The sequence below is a fragment of the Cucumis melo genome, chromosome 12 (genome assembly GCF_025177605.1).
Source record: "Cucumis melo cultivar AY chromosome 12, USDA_Cmelo_AY_1.0, whole genome shotgun sequence".
Lineage (NCBI taxonomy): Eukaryota > Viridiplantae > Streptophyta > Magnoliopsida > Cucurbitales > Cucurbitaceae > Cucumis > Cucumis melo.
In genome coordinates, this window is record NC_066868.1 from 18,410,861 (window position 1) to 18,432,025 (window position 21,165).

At 35.9% G+C, this 21,165-nt stretch overlaps 1 protein-coding gene across 1 annotated transcript; it reads right to left on the reverse strand.

Annotated features, from left to right (window-relative positions):
* Positions 1–8,545: 8,545 nt before the first annotated feature.
* On the reverse strand, positions 8,546–21,165 carry LOC103498259 (pentatricopeptide repeat-containing protein At2g35130). The gene is made up of 8 exons (XM_008460806.3): positions 21,005–21,165; positions 19,853–20,037; positions 19,535–19,767; positions 18,905–19,154; positions 17,719–17,864; positions 10,345–10,550; positions 9,839–9,963; positions 8,546–9,198 (listed from the first exon to the last, which is right to left on the reverse strand). Coding segments are annotated over exons 1-8 (1,731 nt in total). The 5' UTR covers positions 21,007–21,165; the 3' UTR covers positions 8,546–8,614.

The following is a 21,165-nucleotide window of genomic DNA, read 5'->3' on the forward strand; positions in this document are numbered from 1 at the left end:
TTATATTAGCTTGATTACTATATTCACATTTACCAAAATCATTCGAGGATAATTTAGGAATCATTTCAATTTAGTCATGTTGTTAATTATCCGTTTATTAACGTGACAAAGTCTAGCATGCCAAAATTAACATAACACAACATATAAGCAGAAGACTGGGTTTTATTCCTATCAAGGTTAAGTTTCAATATTCCATCAGTTGCATAACCTTTTCCCACAAAACATTATTCTTAGTGAGAGTAAATAAATCAAACTCCTATAGTCTGAGTAAAGCCGCCTTGTTGAGGAGATAACTAAAGACCATATTATTCTTTGTCTTTGAAGTATGTAGAACTTCTTTCAGAATGACAGTCTTGCCTTAGGTAAACTTTAGCTCACTTCGCCAATTCCAGCAACCTTGTTGTGGGGTGATCCTCTAGAAATATATTTCTATCCTTAGTTTCATTATAATTTTTAAAGAGACTAAGATCATGATAGACATAGCGCATGGAGCTATTGTCTAGCCACCAATCTTCATAACCCCCAATCACATTTATTTATATGATCATGACACAAAGTTCTTCCTCTGCTAGGTTCATCTACGCGGTAGGACGATTCCTATTCTTACAATTTCTAGCTATGCAATTAAGCTTATTACAATTGTAGCAGAGAAATTGTATCATACTTCCAGACTGGGGTTTCTAATTCTTTTAATTTTTCTGGTTGTTAGGACCCTAATTTTGTACCTTCATCTTATTCCCCTTTGGCTTCAATCTAGGTTTCAAAACTATAGTGGAAGTCCTTCTAGGAACAACGTTCACATCTTCTTTCTAGTCTTCAGGCCACCTCCTCAATCCTCAGGCGTGTTATAAGAGTTCCCAAAGAAAATTCTTTGATCTTGAACCTCAACATGTTTTTGAAATCCTTCCGCAAAGGAGGTAATTTATCAATTAAAGCAGAAACTTGGAATTGTTCATCTATAACCATACATTCACTTGTTATTTCATGACCAATCTTATGTAGTTCAAGAGATCGTGTCTCTATTCGTCATTTGGAATTTCAAGTACCGGTTGACCACATACATCTTCTAACCAACTTTTTTGATGTCATACTTCTTCTATAAGGCATCCCAAACTTCTTTTGTTGTAGACGTCATATTGTAATAGTCATACAAATCATCGATCAAACTGTCTAATATAAGATTCTTGTAAATGAAATCATTTTCCTTCCACACGTCGAAATCTTTGATTTGTTGCTCCAACGATTCTTAATGGTGAATGTGTCGGCAACTTTCTCATTGGTTAGAAAGAACATATTTTGTTTCCATCATTTGAAGTGTGCTCCTACGAATTAGAATGGACGGTTGAGATTGGTGGACATAAAGTCATTTTGCATTGACCCGACCATCACATAGCAAAAAAAAAAATCATCTTAAAATTGTTGGAATTGGTACTGAAAACAACGCATTGAGACAGAAGTATGTGTATGGATCTGGACGTCTAGGATAGAAAGCAAACAATGTATTGGGACAGAATTTGAATGTCTGGATAGAACACTTGAAAATTTGGTCAATTGATGGAAATTCAATGTGGTGATGGAAATTCTATGTGGTGATGGAAATTCTATGTGGTGAACTTCAACACTTGAAATAAAAATGCGTTTGGATGAACGCCTAGTGATGAAACTCCTAGATCTTATCCTTTAAATCTCGTTGCCTGAGGTTAAATGCCCCAAGGTATATGGAAAAAAAATCGCAAAACAGAAACTTGTTACGAAGAAGGTTGAGTTTCGAAGAAGGTTGAATCGCAAATCATGCTCTTTTTAAGTCGGTTAATGACTCTAATCAAAGTGCAAAGGGTTCTGATAATGCCACGTCGCCCTAGGATAAAAAAGCCAAAGCTCAATCAATGCTGTACGAGAATCAATTTGAATTCCAATACTCTTGATTTAGCTTGAAAACGGAAATAAGAGAAAAAAGAATGGAGAGAACTTTGCGAGATATGAATTTTATGAGATATGTTTTCTGATGTTCAACTGAGCAGTGGGAAAGCTCTTTTATCTTTATATAGAGATTAAGTTCAACAGTCATGTTGTTGTGTAACGCCTCAATAATCAATACTTGACCTCAACGCCTCAATTACTTAAGGCAACAGACCTTTTAACACGTAACACCTTAATGGTCATTAGCTGTTTTCAATGCCTTAAGTAACGTATCAAAAGTCTTCATCTGATATTAACACTTCAATGGTCATAATGCATATTTAATCTTAAATAAGGAAACATTTTTAGTAATTAAAATAAACTGATTTTTTTAAAACATAAAACGTTTTAGAAATTTTCCATTAACACATGAGAATTTTATTTGAGGCAAAAAGTTTATGAACTAAGAATATATTTTAAGAAAAGGATGGAGACGTAATAAGAAAAAAAAAACTAAATATAATTGAAAATAGAAATTTTAGAAGCTTCTTTTACCATACAAATTTGCGTGCCTCCCACTAAATTGTCTAATTATAATATATTCACAACAAATTCTTCTTACTTCTTATCCTTGGGATACACCCAACTATTGAACTTCAAAATTATACAAACTAACCTCTTATCTTTGGGATACACACAAGTATTGCCATTCAAAATAATCTGAACTAACCTGCCAATTTCTTTGACGAAGTCTTGGAAAAGAAAAATTTCTCTTTCTTGTAAAAGTTATCTTGAGACTTGTGAAAGGGTAAGAAAGTTACCTTTTTACCCTTAGTTTTCTCTCTCCTTTATACTCCTTGCAAGCTGTCAAATTTCCCTTTATTCATTGTATTTCCTTTCCTTTTTGTGCATGTTCATCGAGAGAGAAAGGGAGAAAGAAAATAGGGTTTCAAAGGGGTTTCTTGATTGAAGATGAAGGGATGAGAAAAGTGAACAAGATGGTGTTTTATAGTGGTTCAGCTCATAGCCTACATCCACTCTTTAAAGGTAAGAATCCTTTTATTCAACACTCTTTCTTACAAGTAGATTCAAGACAAAAATGAATTTATTTTCATACTACAACTTCTTGTATTTATTCTGTAAATTTTCTTCTCAAGGTTACAAGACTTTTAATTTGTTAATTTGTTGAAGATAACTACCTGTTCTAACAAAATTAGTTTGTAACTGATTTGATTCTTTTCTTTAACAGCTGTAGAAATAAAGTTGAAGCCCTCTTGCAGAAGATAGTTCAACAAATCTCAACAAATCTCCTTCTTGAACTGTTTTCTTCTTAAAGCAAGGTATTTACTCAACTTTATTTAAATCCACCACATTGAGTAGATTTAAACATTGTTCAAACTTAGATTTCGATAGGGCTTTTGTTAGGAAATCAGCAACATTTTCTTCAGTTTTAACTTTTAGGATTTTCGCCACTCCTTTTTCAATGATATCCCGAACAAAATGTAATTTTACATCTATATGTTTAGTTCTGCCATGGTATTGCTGATTCTTTGTGAGGTGAATTGCACTCTAGTTGTCACACATTAGTTCTATAGCTTCTTGTTGATAGCCTAGTTCTGAGACTATTCCCCTTAGCCACATAGCTTCTTTCACAGTTTCAGAAATAACTATAAATTCTGCTTTAGTAGTTGATAAGGCAACTACTGATTGTAAATTTGATTTCCAACTGATAAGATTTTCTCCTAAAGTGAAGGCAAAGCCAATTAGTGATCTTCTTTTATCAGGATCTCCAACAAAATCCGCATCCACAAAGCCTCTTACTCGTAGTTTAGAATCTTTAGGAGGTTTATAAAGCAATCCTCTATTTTCAGTTCCAGCTAGGTACCTGAAAACCCATTTAGTTGCCTCCCAATGAATCTTGCCTGGGTTTCCCATATGCCGGCTGACAAGACTTGAACTGTGAGCTAGATCTGGCCTAGTACAGACCATTAGATACATTAGGCTGCCTGTAGCATTAGAGTACGGTACATAGCTCATTGCTTGTCTGTCAGTTGGATCTTTAGGTGAATCTCTTGCTGATATTTTAATGTGTTGAGCTAAAGGTGTAGAAACTACCTTTGAGGTAGCCATGTTGAATCTACAAAGTACCTTGTTGGTGTAGGTCTTCTGAGTTAGAGATAACTCATTGTTATTTCTATCTCTCAAGATTTCAATTCCTAGGATTTTCTTAGCTGCTCATAGGTCCTTCATATCAAATTCAACATCGAGTTGAGCTTTGATTTCTTTTAACTTGGTTGGATATTTCCCTGCTAGTAACATATCATCAACATAGAGTAAAAGATAGATGTAATCACCTTCAGTGAGCTTCTTGTAGTAGACACATGGGTCATATAGACTTCTATTAAATCCTATCAGACTGATATAGTCATCAAAACGTTTGTACCAACACCTTGGAGACTGTTTTAGGCCATATAAAGACCTCTTTAGTTTACACACCAGCTCCTTTTTGCCTTTTACTTCAAAACCCTTAGGCTGCTCCATGAAGATTTCTTCCTCTAAGCTTCCATGTAGGAAAGCAATAGTAACATCTAGCTGTTCCAGCTCAAGATTTTCACATGCTACAATAGCCAGTAGGATTCTTATGGAAATGTGCTTTACAACAGGGGAAAAAATCTCATTATAGTCTACACCCTTCTTTTGCTTGAAGCCTTTAGCTACTAGTCTTGCCTTAAATTTTACTTTGTCATTCAAATCACCAATCATCTTCTTCTTGAAGACCTATTTACAAGGAATTATACTTTTTCCATGTGGCTTTTCTACTAATTTCCAAGTATCATTCTTGTAGAGTGAATTAAGTTCATCATTCATGGCTTCTTTCCACTGATTGTTGTGTTTACTGTATAGAGCATCTTCATAATTGTAAGGCTCATCTTCTATAGTCTCTGTAGAGGAGTTAGCTATGCAATCTGCTCTTACAAATCTAGAAGGAGGTCTAATGGTTCCTCTCCCTCTATCTCTTATTAAGCTATAATTTGTCAAATCTTCTGCATTTTCTTCTTCCTCTTCTTCCTGGGAATGAAAGCTAGGAAAAGCTTCTGTTGGAAGTTGATCACTGTTGCTAGGGTTTAAGTTTTTCAAATTTGAATGAATCTCTACTTGGTGGCTGATAGAAGGTTCATTCAAATTCTTTTCAGCAGACGGTATTACTTTGATAGACTCCATATAGATTTCATTCTCCTTGAAAACAACATCTCTGCTTATTAGGCTTCTTTCTTTGGAGAAATCCCAGAGCTTGTAGCCTTTGACACCATCAGGGTAGCCAACAAACATACATTTAAGAGCTCTAGGTTCAATCTGGCTTTGTTTGATGTAGACATATGTTGTACACCCAAAAGGTTTTAGATTAAAGAGCTTAAGGATAGCTCCAGTCCATCTTTCTTCAGGAGTCTTCATGTCTATAGAAACACATGGGCTTTTATTCACTGTATAGGTGGCAGTAGCTAAAGCTTCAACCCAGAAATTTTATGAGATTTTTGCCTCTAAAATCATACATCTCACTCTTTCCATCAAAGTTCTATTCATCCTCTCGGCAACTCCATTCTGTTGAGGGGTGTAAGCAATTGTCCTGTGCCTTGATATACCAAACTCATTACATAGGAAGTTAAAATCATTACTAAGAAATTCTAGACCATTATCAGTTCTTAAGTATTTAATCTTCCTTTCAGTTTGAGTTTCTACTTTAACTTTCCAATTTTTAAAACATTCAAAAGCTTGATCTTTAGATTTTAAAGGATAAGTCCATACTTTTCTTGAAAAATCATCTATAAGAGATAAAAAGTACCTTGATCCACCCCAAGAATGAGTTCTAGCTAGTCTCCAAAGATCACCATGTACATAGTCTAAGGTGGCTTTTGAGTGATGTTCTCCTTTAGAGAATTTCAGCCTCTTTGACTTGCCAATGATGCAGTGTTCACAGAAGCCAAGTTTTTTACTCCTCTAGTTTGAATCAGCTCTTGTTTTTGTAGTTTAGTAAGCCCATTTTCACTGATATGTGAAAGTCTTCGATGCCATAGTTCTAATTCATTTCCTTTCTCAGTTTCTGAAATTAGAGCATACTTTGGTTTGATCACATTTTTTACAGTATACAAGCCTTCCACCTTTCTTGAATTAAGAATTACTCTGCCTTGTCTTTCCACTTTCATGAAGCCTCTTTCAATATAAATGAAGCACCCTAGGTCATCAAGCATACCTAAAGAGATAAGGTTTCTCTTTAGTTTTGGAACGTGTCTTACCCCTTTAAGAAGAACCTCCCTGTTGTTAGATAGCTTCAACAGCACTGAGCCTACACCAATAATCTCACAGTCTTGATTATTTCCCATGTAAACTGAGTCTCCCTCTTGTGATTTGTAGTCAACAAACCAGTTTTTCTTAGAGGTCATATGATAGGTACATTCTGAGTCTAAGACCCAGTCTTCCTCCTTAGTTTCAATTTACATGGCCTTTTTATTGGTGGCTACTAACACCTCAGTGTATTCAAAAGCTTCATTACCAACAGGCCCGTGATCACGTCCATGTTCTCTTCCTCTTCTTCGATCTTCTCTTTGATAATTTCTGTTTCAGTTGAAGTCTTCTCTGCCATAAGGTCTATATCTTCTGTTTTCATCTCTTCTGAAGTTCTTTCCTCTATCAGAACAATTTCTTTTAAAATGTCCTTCTTTGTGACATATGAAATATTTCAGTGCTGGTTTATCTTTGCTTGATCTTTGATTTTTGTTTTTTTTTTCTAAAAGAATTTTTTCCTTTTGAGAATAGGGACTATGCTGCATTTGAAGTCTTGTTTTCTGTCTTTAATTTCAGTTCCTTGCTTTTAAGTGCTGTAATCACTGAGTTCACTGTGATTGTCTCTCTACCATACTTCAAGGCTGTTTTCACTTCTTTGTAGGTGTCATGGATTGAATTAATGAGAATAACAGCTTCACCTGCCCCCAATTTCTCCCTAGTTTGATTAAGAGCATTGGTAAGTTTCTTGAACTCATCTAAATTTTCATCAAGATTTTTGTTCTGGTTCATTTTAAATGAAAATAACTTCTCCCTTATGAACATCTTATTTGGTAGATCTTTCTTTTCATACAGCGACTTCAATTTCTCCCAAGTAGCAAAAGTAGTAATTTCTTCAATTACCTGTCTCAGCACATTATCAGTAATATTCATAACAAGTATACTGTAAGCTACCTCTTCCAATGTTTCTCTTCCTGATTTGGTCAAGGTTGCAGGGAGTTCTTTAGGGTCTTCTAAAGCTTTCAAGGCCTTTTGTGAACCCAAGATTGCAGTAATTCTTTTTGTCCATCAGGTAAAGTCTCCATTCTCATCAAATTTTCCGATTTCAAACTTCGTAGTAGTCATTTTCTTCCTTTCCTTCTTATGCTCTGATACCAGTTCTTGGAAAAGAAAAATTTCTCTTTCTTGTAAAAGTTATCTTGAGACTTGTGAAAGGGTAAGAAGTTACCTTTTTACCCTTTAGTTTTCTCTCTCCTTTATACTCCTTGCAAGCTGTCAAATTTTCCTTTATTCATTGTATTTCCTTTCCTTTTTGTGCATGTTCATCGAGAGAGAAAGGGAGAAAGAAAATAGGGTTTCAAAGGGGTTTCTTGATTGAAGATGAAGGGATGAGAAAAGTGAACAAGATGGTGTTTTATAGTGGTTCAGCTTATAGCCTACATCCACTCTTTAAAGGTAAGAATCCTTTTATTCAACACTCTTTCTTACAAGTAGATTCAAGACAAAAATGAATTTATTTTCATACTACAACTTCTTGTATTTATTCTGTAAATTTTCTTCTCAAGGTTACAAGACTTTTAATTTGTTAATTTGTTGAAGATAACTACCTGTTCTAACAAAATTAGTTTGTAACTGATTTGATTCTTTTCTTTAACAGCTGTAGAAATAAAGTTGAAGCCCTCTTGCAGAAGATAGTTCAACAAATCTCAACACGAAGGATATATCTTTAATAGGTAAAAGAAAAAAAAGAACTAAAAGCATACAAACCAAACCAACCACCAACCAAATAAAGAACCTTCAACCCCCTTTCAAGAACAAGAGGGAGAACAACAACTCGAAAATCATCTTTCCATCCAAGAAGACCCTGAGAGAAAGCCAAAGATCAAGATCATGCGCAACTTTGTTCTTCTCTACAAAAACCTTACAAAAAGAAAAACATTTACAGAAACGATAAGACCAAGAGCCTCCTTCACACACAAAAAAAAAAAAAAAAAAAAAAAACCAAACAAAGAAAGAAAGAAAGAAAGAAAAAGCAACTTCAGACAAATTTCAGAAGCCAACCTCTAAAGAATCAAACTCAACTTCTAGCGGAGGATTCTGGCTGTGCCAATGTTTATTGATCTCAATCAATCCATACACCACCACTTTAATAGTTAATATAGGTTAAATTAACATATAACTTACACAAATAAACTTATCTAAACATTCCAGCACACCTTCTAAGAACTCTAAACAAACTCACATTGTTTAGACTCAGATCATTGAAAGATCTAGGAATCCAAATTAATTGTTATCATACAAAAAGAACAGACAACCTGCACTTGCAAAATTTCAGCTAATTTTTTTTTACTGTGAGGGAGATCAAGGGTAATTTTTAATTGAATTTTAATTCTATTGAGACATAAGAATGTACAAGATAAGGCAAAGGATTAAAAGTTCAGACAGGCAAAAGAGTTTTCACATCTTTGTGCATTGTCCTAACAACATTAGTAACCTGTTCAATCTGTTCTTCACTTGAACATGCTGAGAGAAGTACTTTGGCTGTTCCTCCATCTGGATAACAACCAGCATCAATCATCTTTTCAAATAATTCTAAGCATCTTTTGTAAAGCTTCTTTCTTGAATAAGCTCCAATCCGTGAAGTCCACGTCACAACATCAGGTTCTAAATTTTTTGCTGGAAGCAATTGAAACAGCTCTTCCATTCTCTCCACAAAGCCTGCTCGTCCGTATACATTGATCAAGATGTTGTACGTGCTGATATCTGCTCTACATGGTCCTTTCTGCATGGTAGAAAAAAGATCTTCCATTTTTCCAAATTGGCCTAAACGTCCGTAAAGATTAAGCATGCTGTTCATCACAAATGTGTCTGGTTTGAGACCTGATTTATGCATTTGACCAATTATATCTTCACATTTAGCTGCATTCCCAGCTTTTGAATAAGCGGATAAAAGAAGCATGTGGGATTTCATTGTTGGGGTTATCCCGATTCGTTTCATTTCTTCGAAAACGGCTTGTGCATCTAAAGTGCATAAAGATTAAAGTTAGAAAAGCACTATAACAAGAGGACGAAGAAAATGATGGGAGTTGGTTAGGAGCTGGAAGAAAATGGTGAAAAAACAATGGCCGGAACAGGATAGTTCAATTTTATTTTCTTGATGAAAAGAACAAGTTTCATTGAGAAACACTAGAAGAATACCCAGCTTATAACAAACATGCCCACAAAAAGGAAACTTCTTTTACAAGTAGGGACTCCAACTATAATAATGCTGATGGAATAGTTACAAAAAGTCTTCAAAATTGAAGCTTACAAAGAAACATAAATCGAACGAGAGACCAAACTTCCGATGGATCCCTATCCACTCCTCTAAACACTACTATTCCACTCTCCCCACAAAACCCACAAGATTGCACGCACCACAGAAAACCCAAAAAAGGAATAGGATAGTTCAATTTAAACATGGTTTTACATTTAGATCCTTCCCTTGTCTGTGGATGCAACCTTACTATTGCAACATACATAATTTGAGTTGGTTCTCTTTGCTTCTAATACCAAATCTTTATAACAGATAATATGGATTTTGCAATGAGAGCAAACCTTGATGTTATAATGAATTAATTATCAATAAAAGAACTATTAAATGTAATTTGAGTTGACATACCTTCATGAAGACCAGCTCTTCCATATGCATCCACCATGATGTTGTATGATGCTCTATCTGGTTCACATCCCATGTGTTGCATGAGTGAAAATATTTCTGCAGCTCCATATGGAAAACCAGCACGACTGCAAATGTCCAAGACAGTACACTTTTTAGTAAAGAAAAAATTACATCGAATAACGCATGAAAACATAAAGCTTAAGCACAAAACATCAAATTTATAAGCAATTCTTCTAAATGGTTCTTAACCACAGCATGTTGCGTAAAAAAAGCAGAGGAAATTTGTAAAAAAAAGAAGTACAAGGATTATTGGCGGAAATATTATAACTGTTAGAAGAGGAAAATTGAATTCAATTGCCTACTAAAGCTCACAAGTCATCAATGTCCATATGGCAAGTCAGACCTTCAAAGTACTGTCGACCATTTTGAAGTGAAAAATGAATACACACTTTACTTTCAAGAATGAAGACTATATCTAAAAGAAGATCGTACCAGATTAATTTTACCTATATGACTCCATGAGGGCATTATAAGCATAGACATCAGGTTCATAACCAGCTTCTTGCATTTGCTCAAATATTTCTTCTGCTTTCTCACAAAGTCCCTCTCTAGCAAGTGCATTTACTAAAGCCGTAAAGGTGCAGATGTTAGGTTTGCACCTTTGAGTTCTCATTTCGTCGAATATGTTCATTGCCATATGGGACTTACTTTCCTGCATAAACCTATGATTATTAGGCTATGAGGGAAAATATTAAAAATCAAAACCAATTTGAAATCCACATAAATACTACAGTAGATTCCAGTCCTTTTATTCAGGATTGTACATCTTTAAAGAAGCTTCAGGCCTTAAGATAGCCAAACTTATTGTGGTTGGTATGGTGTATTGATTCTTCCATTCAAAAGGTTGGGGAAGCGATTGAGGATTTTGGATGCCCAACGGGATACTGCTCTCTTTAAAATTTGGAGCCCAAGAAATTTTCACATTTGGTGTTGGAAACTTGGAAAGGATTTCTTATAGGCTCGACAACCGAAGTGTTCTAGGCTCTTTAAAAGAGAGCAGATTACTTTAAGTAATTGGTTCTCTCGAAGTTTTCTACTCATTCCTTTTTCTCATAACTAGTGTTTTAAAAACCTCTCTTGGGCGGGCGCCTAGGCTCAAGGCCCAGGTCTGACACCAAAAGGCGAGGCTCACAAACAAGACGCGCCTTTTGTGAAGCCCCAAGGCACACCAATGCCTTGGGGCTTTTTCATTATTGTTAAAAAAAATAGTAATAATTAAGAGGTTTCATTGTTTATTAACTAAAACAATCAAATTTACTAAGCCAAAATGCAAGATTGCTCGTGTTTAGGAGTTCTTGTTTCCTTCATATTTCTATTTCAACCATGTTTTCTCTTTTTACTGAGTATTTTTATATATAGTATGCTTCACAAAATAAAGCCCGTACTTTTTTTGTGCCTTGCTTAAGCCCCAGAAGACTATTGCGCTTTGTTGTGCCTTGAACTTTAAAAACACTGCTCATAACTAGTTGATTTTCTTGAAGTTTCGTACTTATTCCTATTTTTTATTCTAATGCGCCCAACAATGTTGTCTTTGAAATTGAGAAGAAAATTAGAAACTGTTGGAACTCCAGCAAATTGAAATTATTTTCTGTATAGAATTTCTTTCTAACAATCTTTAGAATTGTAAAAGATACAACCCTAGGATACAAGAACAATTCAGTTCTTCTCTCAACCAGAAGAATTCTGAATATGCTAACAAACTTCACAAAACAGAACATAAACTTTCCCCCCAAAAGACAACTGTCTTTTAAACAGGATTTTCCACTCAAGGACAGCTGTCACTCCACTAACTTTCCCGCCACTAACCTATTTAAATCTCACGTGCTAAAATTCTATTTCTTCCTTCTACTATACACATGTTTAATAAGAGGTCTAACAATACCCCCCCCTTTTAAATTCACCTTGTCCTCAAGGTGAAAAGCTGGATACTTAATCTTCATTTCATCATAAGATTCCCAAGAAGCTTCATGCTTAGGAAGTCCTTTCCAACATACTAAGACTTCCCATTGCCCAACCACTGTCTCACGATAATCAACAGCTTCTTCCGGATCAGACTTCCACACATAATTCTCATCAACAAATTGAATAGTTGGTTGAGACTCCTCATGATGTCCCACCATTTTCCTCAACTGTGAAACATGAAATACAGAATGAATCTTAGAGCTTTCTGGCAGCTGTAATCGATAAGCCACTGGCCCAATCCTTTCAACAATTTTATATGGACCAAAGAAACGTGGGGCAAGTTTTTCATTTCGTCTACTGCGCACTGACAGTTGGCGATAAGGACGAATACGTAAAAACACATATTCTCCCACAGAATATTCCACAGCTCTTCTTTTCTTATCTGCATACAGTTTCATTTGTTCCTGTGCCAACCGTAAATGCTCCCGCAAAGAAACCAAAACAAGATCTCTTTCTTGCAACATCTCTTCAACAGTGGAATTCTTAGACAGTGTACTACCATAGGACAAAAGCGTAGGAGGCTGCCTACCATAAACTACCTGAAATGGAGTCATTCCAATAGAACGCTGAAAAGTAGTGTTATACCAATATTCTGTCCACGGCAGCCATTTAGACCAATCCTTAGGCTTTTCATTACAAAAGCACCTCAAATAAGTTTCCACTCCTCTGTTGACAACCTCAGTTTGGCCATCCGATTGAGGATGGTAAGCGGTGCTCTTGTTCAATTTTGTGCCTGACAAACGAAATATTTCAGACCAAAATTGGCTCAGAAATATCTTGTCTCTATCCGAAACAATGGATAATGGAAATCCATGCAACCTCACTATCTCCTTCACAAATAACTCAGCCACTGATTTAGCAGTATACGGATGTTTCAGGGGTAGAAAATGTCCATACTTACTCAATCTATCTACCACAACCAGAATTACTTCAAATCCACTTGATTTTGGTAGGCCTTCTACAAAATCCATTGAAATATCACTCCAGACAGCTTGAGGTATTTCCAATGGAACTAATAAACCAGCTGGTGATAGAGCCAAAGACTTACTCCTTTGACATGTTAAACACTCTTCACAGTGTTTTTTAATATCAGTCTTCATCCCTTCCCAAAACAATTCCGCTGCTGCTCTTTTATAAGTTCTTAAGAAACCAGAATGACCTCCAACTACAGAATTATGAAAAGTATCAAGAATTACTGGTATTAATGAAGATTGTTTCAGAATTACCAGACGGTTCTTATACATCAGCAAGCCTCTCTGCATGGAGTAGTTCTTCTCAGCCAGTTCCTCCCCTTGCTCTAACTGTTTTATAATCTTCTCATATTTTGGATCTTGATACACTTCCTTTTTAATCACCTCTAAGTCAACAGTTATTGGAATAGATAATCCAAACAGTTGCACCCCTTCCGGTTTCCTGGATAAAGCATCTGCTGCACCATTGTCAACTCCGGGTTTGTAAACTACTTCAAATGAATAGCCTGATAATTTAGCTATCCATTTTTGGTACTGTGGCTGAATGATCCTCTGATCAAGTAAGAATTTAAGTGCTTTCTGATCTGTTTTCACCTTAAACTTCCCTATCAACAAATAGGGTCGCCACCTTTGAACCGCCAAAACAACAGCCATGAGTTCCCTTTCATACACTGGTCGAGCACGGTCCCTTAATGCTAATGTGTGACTGTAAAATGCTATTGGTCTTCCATCTTGGACCAGAACAGCTCCAACCCCATAACCCGAAGCATCAGCTTCTATTTCGAATTGCTTAGAAAAGTCAGGTAAAGCTAATACCGGCAATGTTATCATTGCTGATTTTAGTCGTTCGAAAGCTATTGTGGCTTCCTCATTCCAATGAAATCCTCCCTTCTTTAACTGTTGAGTTAATGGGGCAGCAATAGTCCCATAATTTCGTACAAAGCGTCGGTAATATCCTGTTAGTCCCAAAAACCCTCGGATCTCCTTAACATTTGTAGGTTGTGGCCAGTTAGAAATAGACCTAATCTTCTCCGGATCCACAGCTACTCCTTCCCCTGAAATCACATGGCCCAAATACTCAATTTTTTTCTGTGCAAATTGACACTTCTTCTGGTTAGCATATAACTCATTCTGCCTTAGAAGTGACAGCACCTTTTTCATGTGAAATTCATGTTCTTCCTCACTTCTACTATAGACTAATATGTCATCAAAGAAAACCAATACAAACTTCCTGAGAAATGGCTTGAATATATTATTCATCAATGCTTGAAAAGTGGCTGGAGCATTGGTCAGCCCGAAGGGCATTACTAAAAATTCATAATGACCTTCATGTGTTCGAAAAGCCGTTTTCTCAACATCCTCATCGACCATCCTGATTTGATGGTAACCGGACTTCAAATCAATCTTAGAAAACAAGATTGCCCCACCAAGTTCATCAAATAACTCTTCCACCACCGGAATGGGAAACTTATCTGGAATGGTGGCATTATTGACAGCCCTATAGTCCACACAAAATCGCCAGCTCCCATCTTTTTTCTTAACCAGTAATACAGGACTTGAATATGGACTAGTACTCGGCCTTATTACCCCCGAATTCAGCATTTCTTTGACTAGTTTCTCCATCTCTTCTTTTTGGTGAAAACCATATCGATACGGACGCACATTAATCGGGTTAGTTCCCTCCTTCAAGTGGATATGATGTTCTATTCCTCTTCGAGGTGGTAATTTCTCTGGCCATTCAAAAACATCTTGAAATTGTTTGATGACTGAACTGATGGATCCATCGCTCAAAGCATTGCTCACAGCTTCTGTACTGAACAAGCTGTATTCATTCCCCTCTAAGAGCTTGACTTGCAACGATCTACATTCTATCAAATATCCAGTATCCTTGTCTTCCCAGTTTTTTATCAATTTTTTAAGACTAATCCTTGCCTTCGTTAAACTAGGATCTCCTTTGATCTTGACTTCTTTCCCATCAGCTATGAAAGTCATTGATAGATTTTTCCAATCTACTGTGGTTACTCCCAAGGAATATAACCATTGCATTCCCAAAATAACATCAACTCCACCAAGCTCCAATGGAAGAAAATCCTCTACTATTTTCCAACCACTCATCTGCACTTCCAATTTTTCACAAACTCCCTTTCCTTGTACAGCAGCTCCAGATCCTAAGATCACACCGTAATGAGATGTTTCTTTAATGGACAAGGATAGTTTCTTCACCAATTTTTCTGACACAAAATTATGTGTCGCACCACAATCAATCAAAATTACCACTTCTTCACCAAATAGTTTGCCTCTCACTTTCATAGTACCCGGATCGTTTAAGCCTACTACCGAGTTGATTGATAACTCAACCACAGTAGCAACATCTTCTTTGAGCTCTATGCAATTCAATTCTGTTCTTTCGTTTTCTTCTTCAACAATTTCATATTCATCTCTTTCAGCCGTCACAACAAACATCCTCAGCTCCCGTTGTTCTCTTAGTTTACATTTATGATCAGCAGAGTATTTTTCGTTACAACGAAAACATAATCCTTTCTCTTTTCTGGCCTGAAATTCAGCATCAGGTAGTCTTTTATAAGTCCCTTCTCTTCGGTTCTCATTCGGAACAGAACTTCTCAAAGTAATAGTTCGTATAGGGAAAACAGTGTTGTTCTTATTGTCCCCTGCTACAGCTCCAATAGATGCCTTTCCCCCAACATTATTATTCACTGATAACTTTCCCCCTGAATATCCACTCATTTTAGCTTCGACCCTTGCTATCTCTCTGTTTTCAACCAACTGGGCTGCTTCCATCATTTCTGCCAGACTTTTCGGTCGACAAAAGAAAACTTCAGACCTCACCCACGGTAATAACCCATTCATAAATGTGTCTAAAATTACTCGTTCTGGTAAATCATTCACCGGGGCTACCATTTTGTCAAACAAATTGATATACTCCTCCACAGTACCTTCTTGTTTAATTCTCAAAAACTGCCCAGAAAGTGTACCATCCTTGTTGGATCGAAAACGAATGAGCAACCTCTCCTTCATATTCGACCAACTAGTGAACTTATCTCTTTCTTCTTGTGAACGAAACCAATTTAACGCCGGTCCATCAAAACTAATTGTAGATACTAACATTTTCTCAGAATCAGTTAGTTTATGAATTTGAAAATACCTCTCTGCTCGGAAAAGCCAAGAATCCGGATCTTCTCCCGTAAAAACCGGCATCTCAATCTTCTTAAATTTGTTTCGATCAGCAGCGCCGTCGTCACTGTCGATCCTTCGATCATTTCTGTCTGCTCCAAAATTTCGGCCCGATTCAATCGCTTTACTGGAAGATGCATCGTCTTCCTTTCCTTTCATCTTTTCAAACTCCTTCGCGGCTGATTCTGTCTCCAGTCGACTCATCGTCGATCTCTCTTTCGTATTTGATTCAACAATCGTGAACAATAATTGCTGTTGTTTCTCCGACTGAAGCCTCATTAATTCCAGACTTTTCGCAATTTCGCTTAAACTCATTTCGATCGCCGGCACCTTGCTCAGTTCCTTCTTCATTCCGGCAATTTCTTGGTCAATGCATTCCAATCGCTCCTCAATCCGCGTCTGTACCATGTTTCCTCTGTTTTTCGGAATCCTTGGCTCTGATACCAAAATGTTGGAACTCCAGCAAATTGAAATTATTTTCTGTATAGAATTTCTTTCTAACAATCTTTAGAATTGTAAAAGATACAACCCTAGGATACAAGAACAATTCAGTTCTTCTCTCAACCAGAAGAATTCTGAATATGCTAACAAACTTCACAAAACAGAACATAAACTTTCCCCCCAAAAGACAACTGTCTTTTAAACAGGATTTTCCACTCAAGGACAGCTGTCACTCCACTAACTTTCCCGCCACTAACCTATTTAAATCTCACGTGCTAAAATTCTATTTCTTCCTTCTACTATACACATGTTTAATAAGAGGTCTAACAGAAACTTCATACAGAAACATGTAAGGACCAAGTTTGGATGGTGTGTCACACCTAATTAATTGGGGAATGGTGTCTCTCCCATTTGAAAGGGATGGCCCAGGGATTGTCAACCACCTTACGTACAGAAATATGGCACTTTTTCTGGGTGGATTTGGAGATTTGCTTCGGAAGAGTAGGCATTATGGCCATCCTCAATATTGGTCCTCTCATAATGCTACATGAGACTCGAGGTTGAGAGGAGTCTTAAAGGATGAAGAAATTGAAGAGTGGATTTCTATCGGATAAACTGATCTGTCCTACTACTTTGACTTGCATTCCGGCCACAAGTTTTTTTTTTTTAATTTTTCTGTATAAATGTAGAAGATTGCTTGTTCCATTTGTTCTACATTTACGCATGCATTAAAGAAACCTGAATTGAACTTAGGCTAAACCAGACTTGGTAAATCTAAAACAGTGTGGTTTGAGGAATTGACTTCCTATGTCATGATAAGGTTTAATCAAATCAAGGTCCCAACCAAAAACCAGATAATCTTACCATAACCAGTTAGTTAAAACGCCTTTTCCTTATTCATTTTCATTTTTATTATAAACTATTTTCATGAAAACTGAAATAAAAAATATTAATATTTCAAAATGAACAAAGAAGATCAACCATCACTGTTGCTAAGTTAAATCAGGATTCAGAAAATGAAAAGGAAAGAAGAATTACCAATTATTTGCTTAAAGTATTGTCATAAAAAACAATAATAAATATTAAAAGAAACTAAAATAATAAAGTATCGTGAAGAAATCATTGCAACCCAAAAACAGAATTTAAACACTTCAGTAAGCTAGATATTATTTTTCATACCTGTGCTAAAACAATAGGCCAACGCAATTCAAATGCAGATAAAAGATTTCTCAACTTTAACCTGTTTAGGCTTACCTTTCCATATACGTTTATTAACATTGTGTACGTATCCGTAGCGGGTTGGCAGCCATCTCTCTTCATCCTCTGAAAGATTTCCACTGCTTTGACATTGTTTCCACCCTTTACCAGTCCATCAATGTAAGCATTATACACAATTGCACCTGTATGTTGACATAAATTTCAATTTTCTTTTTCGTTTCTGTTAAGCCATCTTGCAAGGCAAACATTCAATTTCTCATGCCACTTGTAGCAATATTGTCCTATGACTTTCAAAGTATCATCAATATATTTACAGAAAGAAAAATAATGATAAATGAAAAAAAAAGAGTATCATATAAATGATGATTGCAGACCAGCTACAAAAAGGAAATAGTGTGCTTCCCCTAAAACTAAAGTTAGTAATTTGTGTGCATATTTTTGGAAATCCTGAACTGGAAATCAGAAAAATAGCACTTGGGAACTCACAATGGGTCACCTGCTTGCTTACCCTTCCTCCCAAAAATCTAACATTCCTATTAGCTTTCACTTGTTATTTAATTCTCATCATGATCACTAGTTCAATATAATTGTAAGAGAATTTTATAATATGTTCAGATTTCTTCAATAAAAAGTTATTCATTCTTTGCTCGTAAGTTTCCCCAAACTCAGTATGCACAAACATTTGCAGGGTAGTAGCATAGCCGTAGTAGACAAAACCAATATGGATATCTGTTAGTGCTAACATGGGATCAATTCATGCCATTCACTCTGCAAAAAGAATGATAAGGCAGTTCTGCAAGATCTTTGACAAGGATAATGGTTTATCCGCTGATTCTTTGATGGAAATCATTGTTAATTTTAGAGATAATGAGGTTCTGGTGTTGGGGAAATACCAAATATTCTCTACTACAAAATTCAAATTACCTGAAAGCACAAAAAACTAGCCACATGAGTTGAGATGACATGGAAGAAATGGCTTGTTTATTCATATTCATCATTAGTCTTCGTGACTGGGAAAAAAATAAAAATAAAAATATAAATGCAGGACAAATAATTATTTTTGTATGACTAAAAGTTATCTTTGAAGAGAAATTTAATACCGACATACATGCAACAAACAGCAAAATGTTATAATATCAATTGTCTTCTTAAAGTTCTAAGCCCTTAAAAATCGATGATACTAGCTACCTCGTAGTAGATGACTAATGAATAATAAACATACTTGGTGAAAGGCCATACTTTCGCATTTCAGCAAAGACAGCTTCAGCCTTCTCTAGCAATCCAGATTTGCAATAGGCCTTTAGAAGAAGTGCATAAGTATCTTCTGTTGGAATGCAGTGAGATTCAAGAAGTTCTAAGTATGTAGATTCTACATCCTTATACAGTGATCGCTGCCCATAAGCATCCATAAGTAGATTGTACACAATCACATCTGGTCGGAAGGTACTCTTGTTCAATATCCATTCACATATCTATAGAATTTCAGCAGAAATAGCAAGTATAAGCACAAGTTGCACAAAGCACAAAGACACTTTGATGAACATAAGGCTCTCTCTCTCTCCTTCTCTCTCTCCTGACAATTGTTTAATCCATTCAAAATATTCATAGGATTGCATGAACTCTCTCTTCACATACACAAAAGAAAAGCACGCTATGACCTGGGATTTTGTTTAATCCATTCTCTGTCCAGCTAGCATGAAATTCTCTCATCCCATGAATTTGCATAACTATTTGTCTTACCCTCTAACTAAACTATAAGCATAAAACCATTGAAAGAAAAAAGAAGCAAAGAAGTTAAGGAAGCCTTGGATTTGGTTTGTTGTATGACTAAATCATCAGATTAAATTCCTACCAATATGATTGGACCCCACTTCTTATTGAGACGAAGTTGCACAGCTACACTGATGATATCATCCCAAGTTGAATTAGTGGCAGGTAGTGTGTCAAGAGAATCCCAGAGTCCCATATAATCTACTTCTTCCCTTAAAAACTCCATAATCTGTTGAGCAAGAGGGCCCAAAACAGGGAAGATTCCATCAACAAAACCAGATCCATACTTCCATCCTCGTCCCCTCAAGGAACCACCTGGACAAAGTGATAGTTTTAATACAGATAATATAAGCCAAAACTAAAGTACTAAACAGAGTTTCCAGTTTGTAGCATATCTTACATCGTTTTCTTGACAATCTTTTGCGATTGAAGCTTCTAAATTTTCCTTGTTTATCAACATAAAGCCCATCACGTCTGGATTTCTCTACAACTTCACTGTCTCCGCATTTCACTGTGCATCTAAAATTACTTCCACAACATCCCGGTTGTAAGTATATGTTGTTCACTACGCTTCCAAAAATCAACCTGCAGAGTTTTCCATACAAATATACACTTAACAAAAGCCCTCTCCAAAAAAGGTCAAATCACAAACAAATGTTCAGGCTTCTATCTGTTTTTTATTTATTTATTTTTAATTTTTATTCTAAAGTGTAGATACATTGGCATAACAATCAAAGATAATGAAAGCAAACATTATAGGTATACAAATAAATATACAGGCTCTATCTGCTTTCATTGCAACCATAAATAGACATGTTGCCATAACCCTTAAAGATAAAAGAAAGAATACGTTAGATTAGATTTTGATGAGGATCCCAAAGTGGAAAAGCAGAGAAACATCACAATTTTTATAAACACATACGTTGTTCCTCTCATTAACAATTAATTTTGAGATGGAAACTTTATGTTATCTAGTATGGTATCAAAGTCCAAGAAGCCCAAATGGACATTTGATTAATTCAAGAATGATGAACCCAAAGAGACACTATATTGGGTCATTTCGAGGAGTTGATATTGAAAAAGAGAAGCCACCATACAATCTTTGCAAGATACACGAGGTACTTCCCTCATCGTCGACATTAATTTCAAGTTATCTAATTGGTATTAACATGTCAAATTGCAAAGTTACGCATAACATGAATATGTGTAAAACACAAATCCTTCTTAAGAAAAAAACTGCAAAAAACCCAATAAACAAATAGAAAATCTAGAAATGAAGGAAGAGAACAAAATACTTTTGAGATGAAAAAAGATTCAAACGAAAAGGCACTAGATGAAATTATAATAGCTGATTCAAACACAACAACGAACAGGTTCGTTCAGGAGAAATTTTTTCGTAAAACCAATCCGATATTTTCCAACTTCCATTCCGAATTCTACACATACACACCACAAGGAATTACAAAAATTGATAGGGGCAAACCAAGGTCCTAAGCTTAAAGGAAAGCAAACGAGTTATGTGAACATGCATTGGAGAAAAGGTCGAACTTACATCAAAGCGCTGAGCAGAGACTGTAGCAATTAGATGAAAGGACTGAAGAAATGAAGAAGAAAAGTTATGGGAACGTCCAATTCCATTATGGATATGCATTGATGTCAGGTTATCTATACGAAGGGAATGTTGAGTGGAGCTCAGTTAGGAAGAGAGTGAAA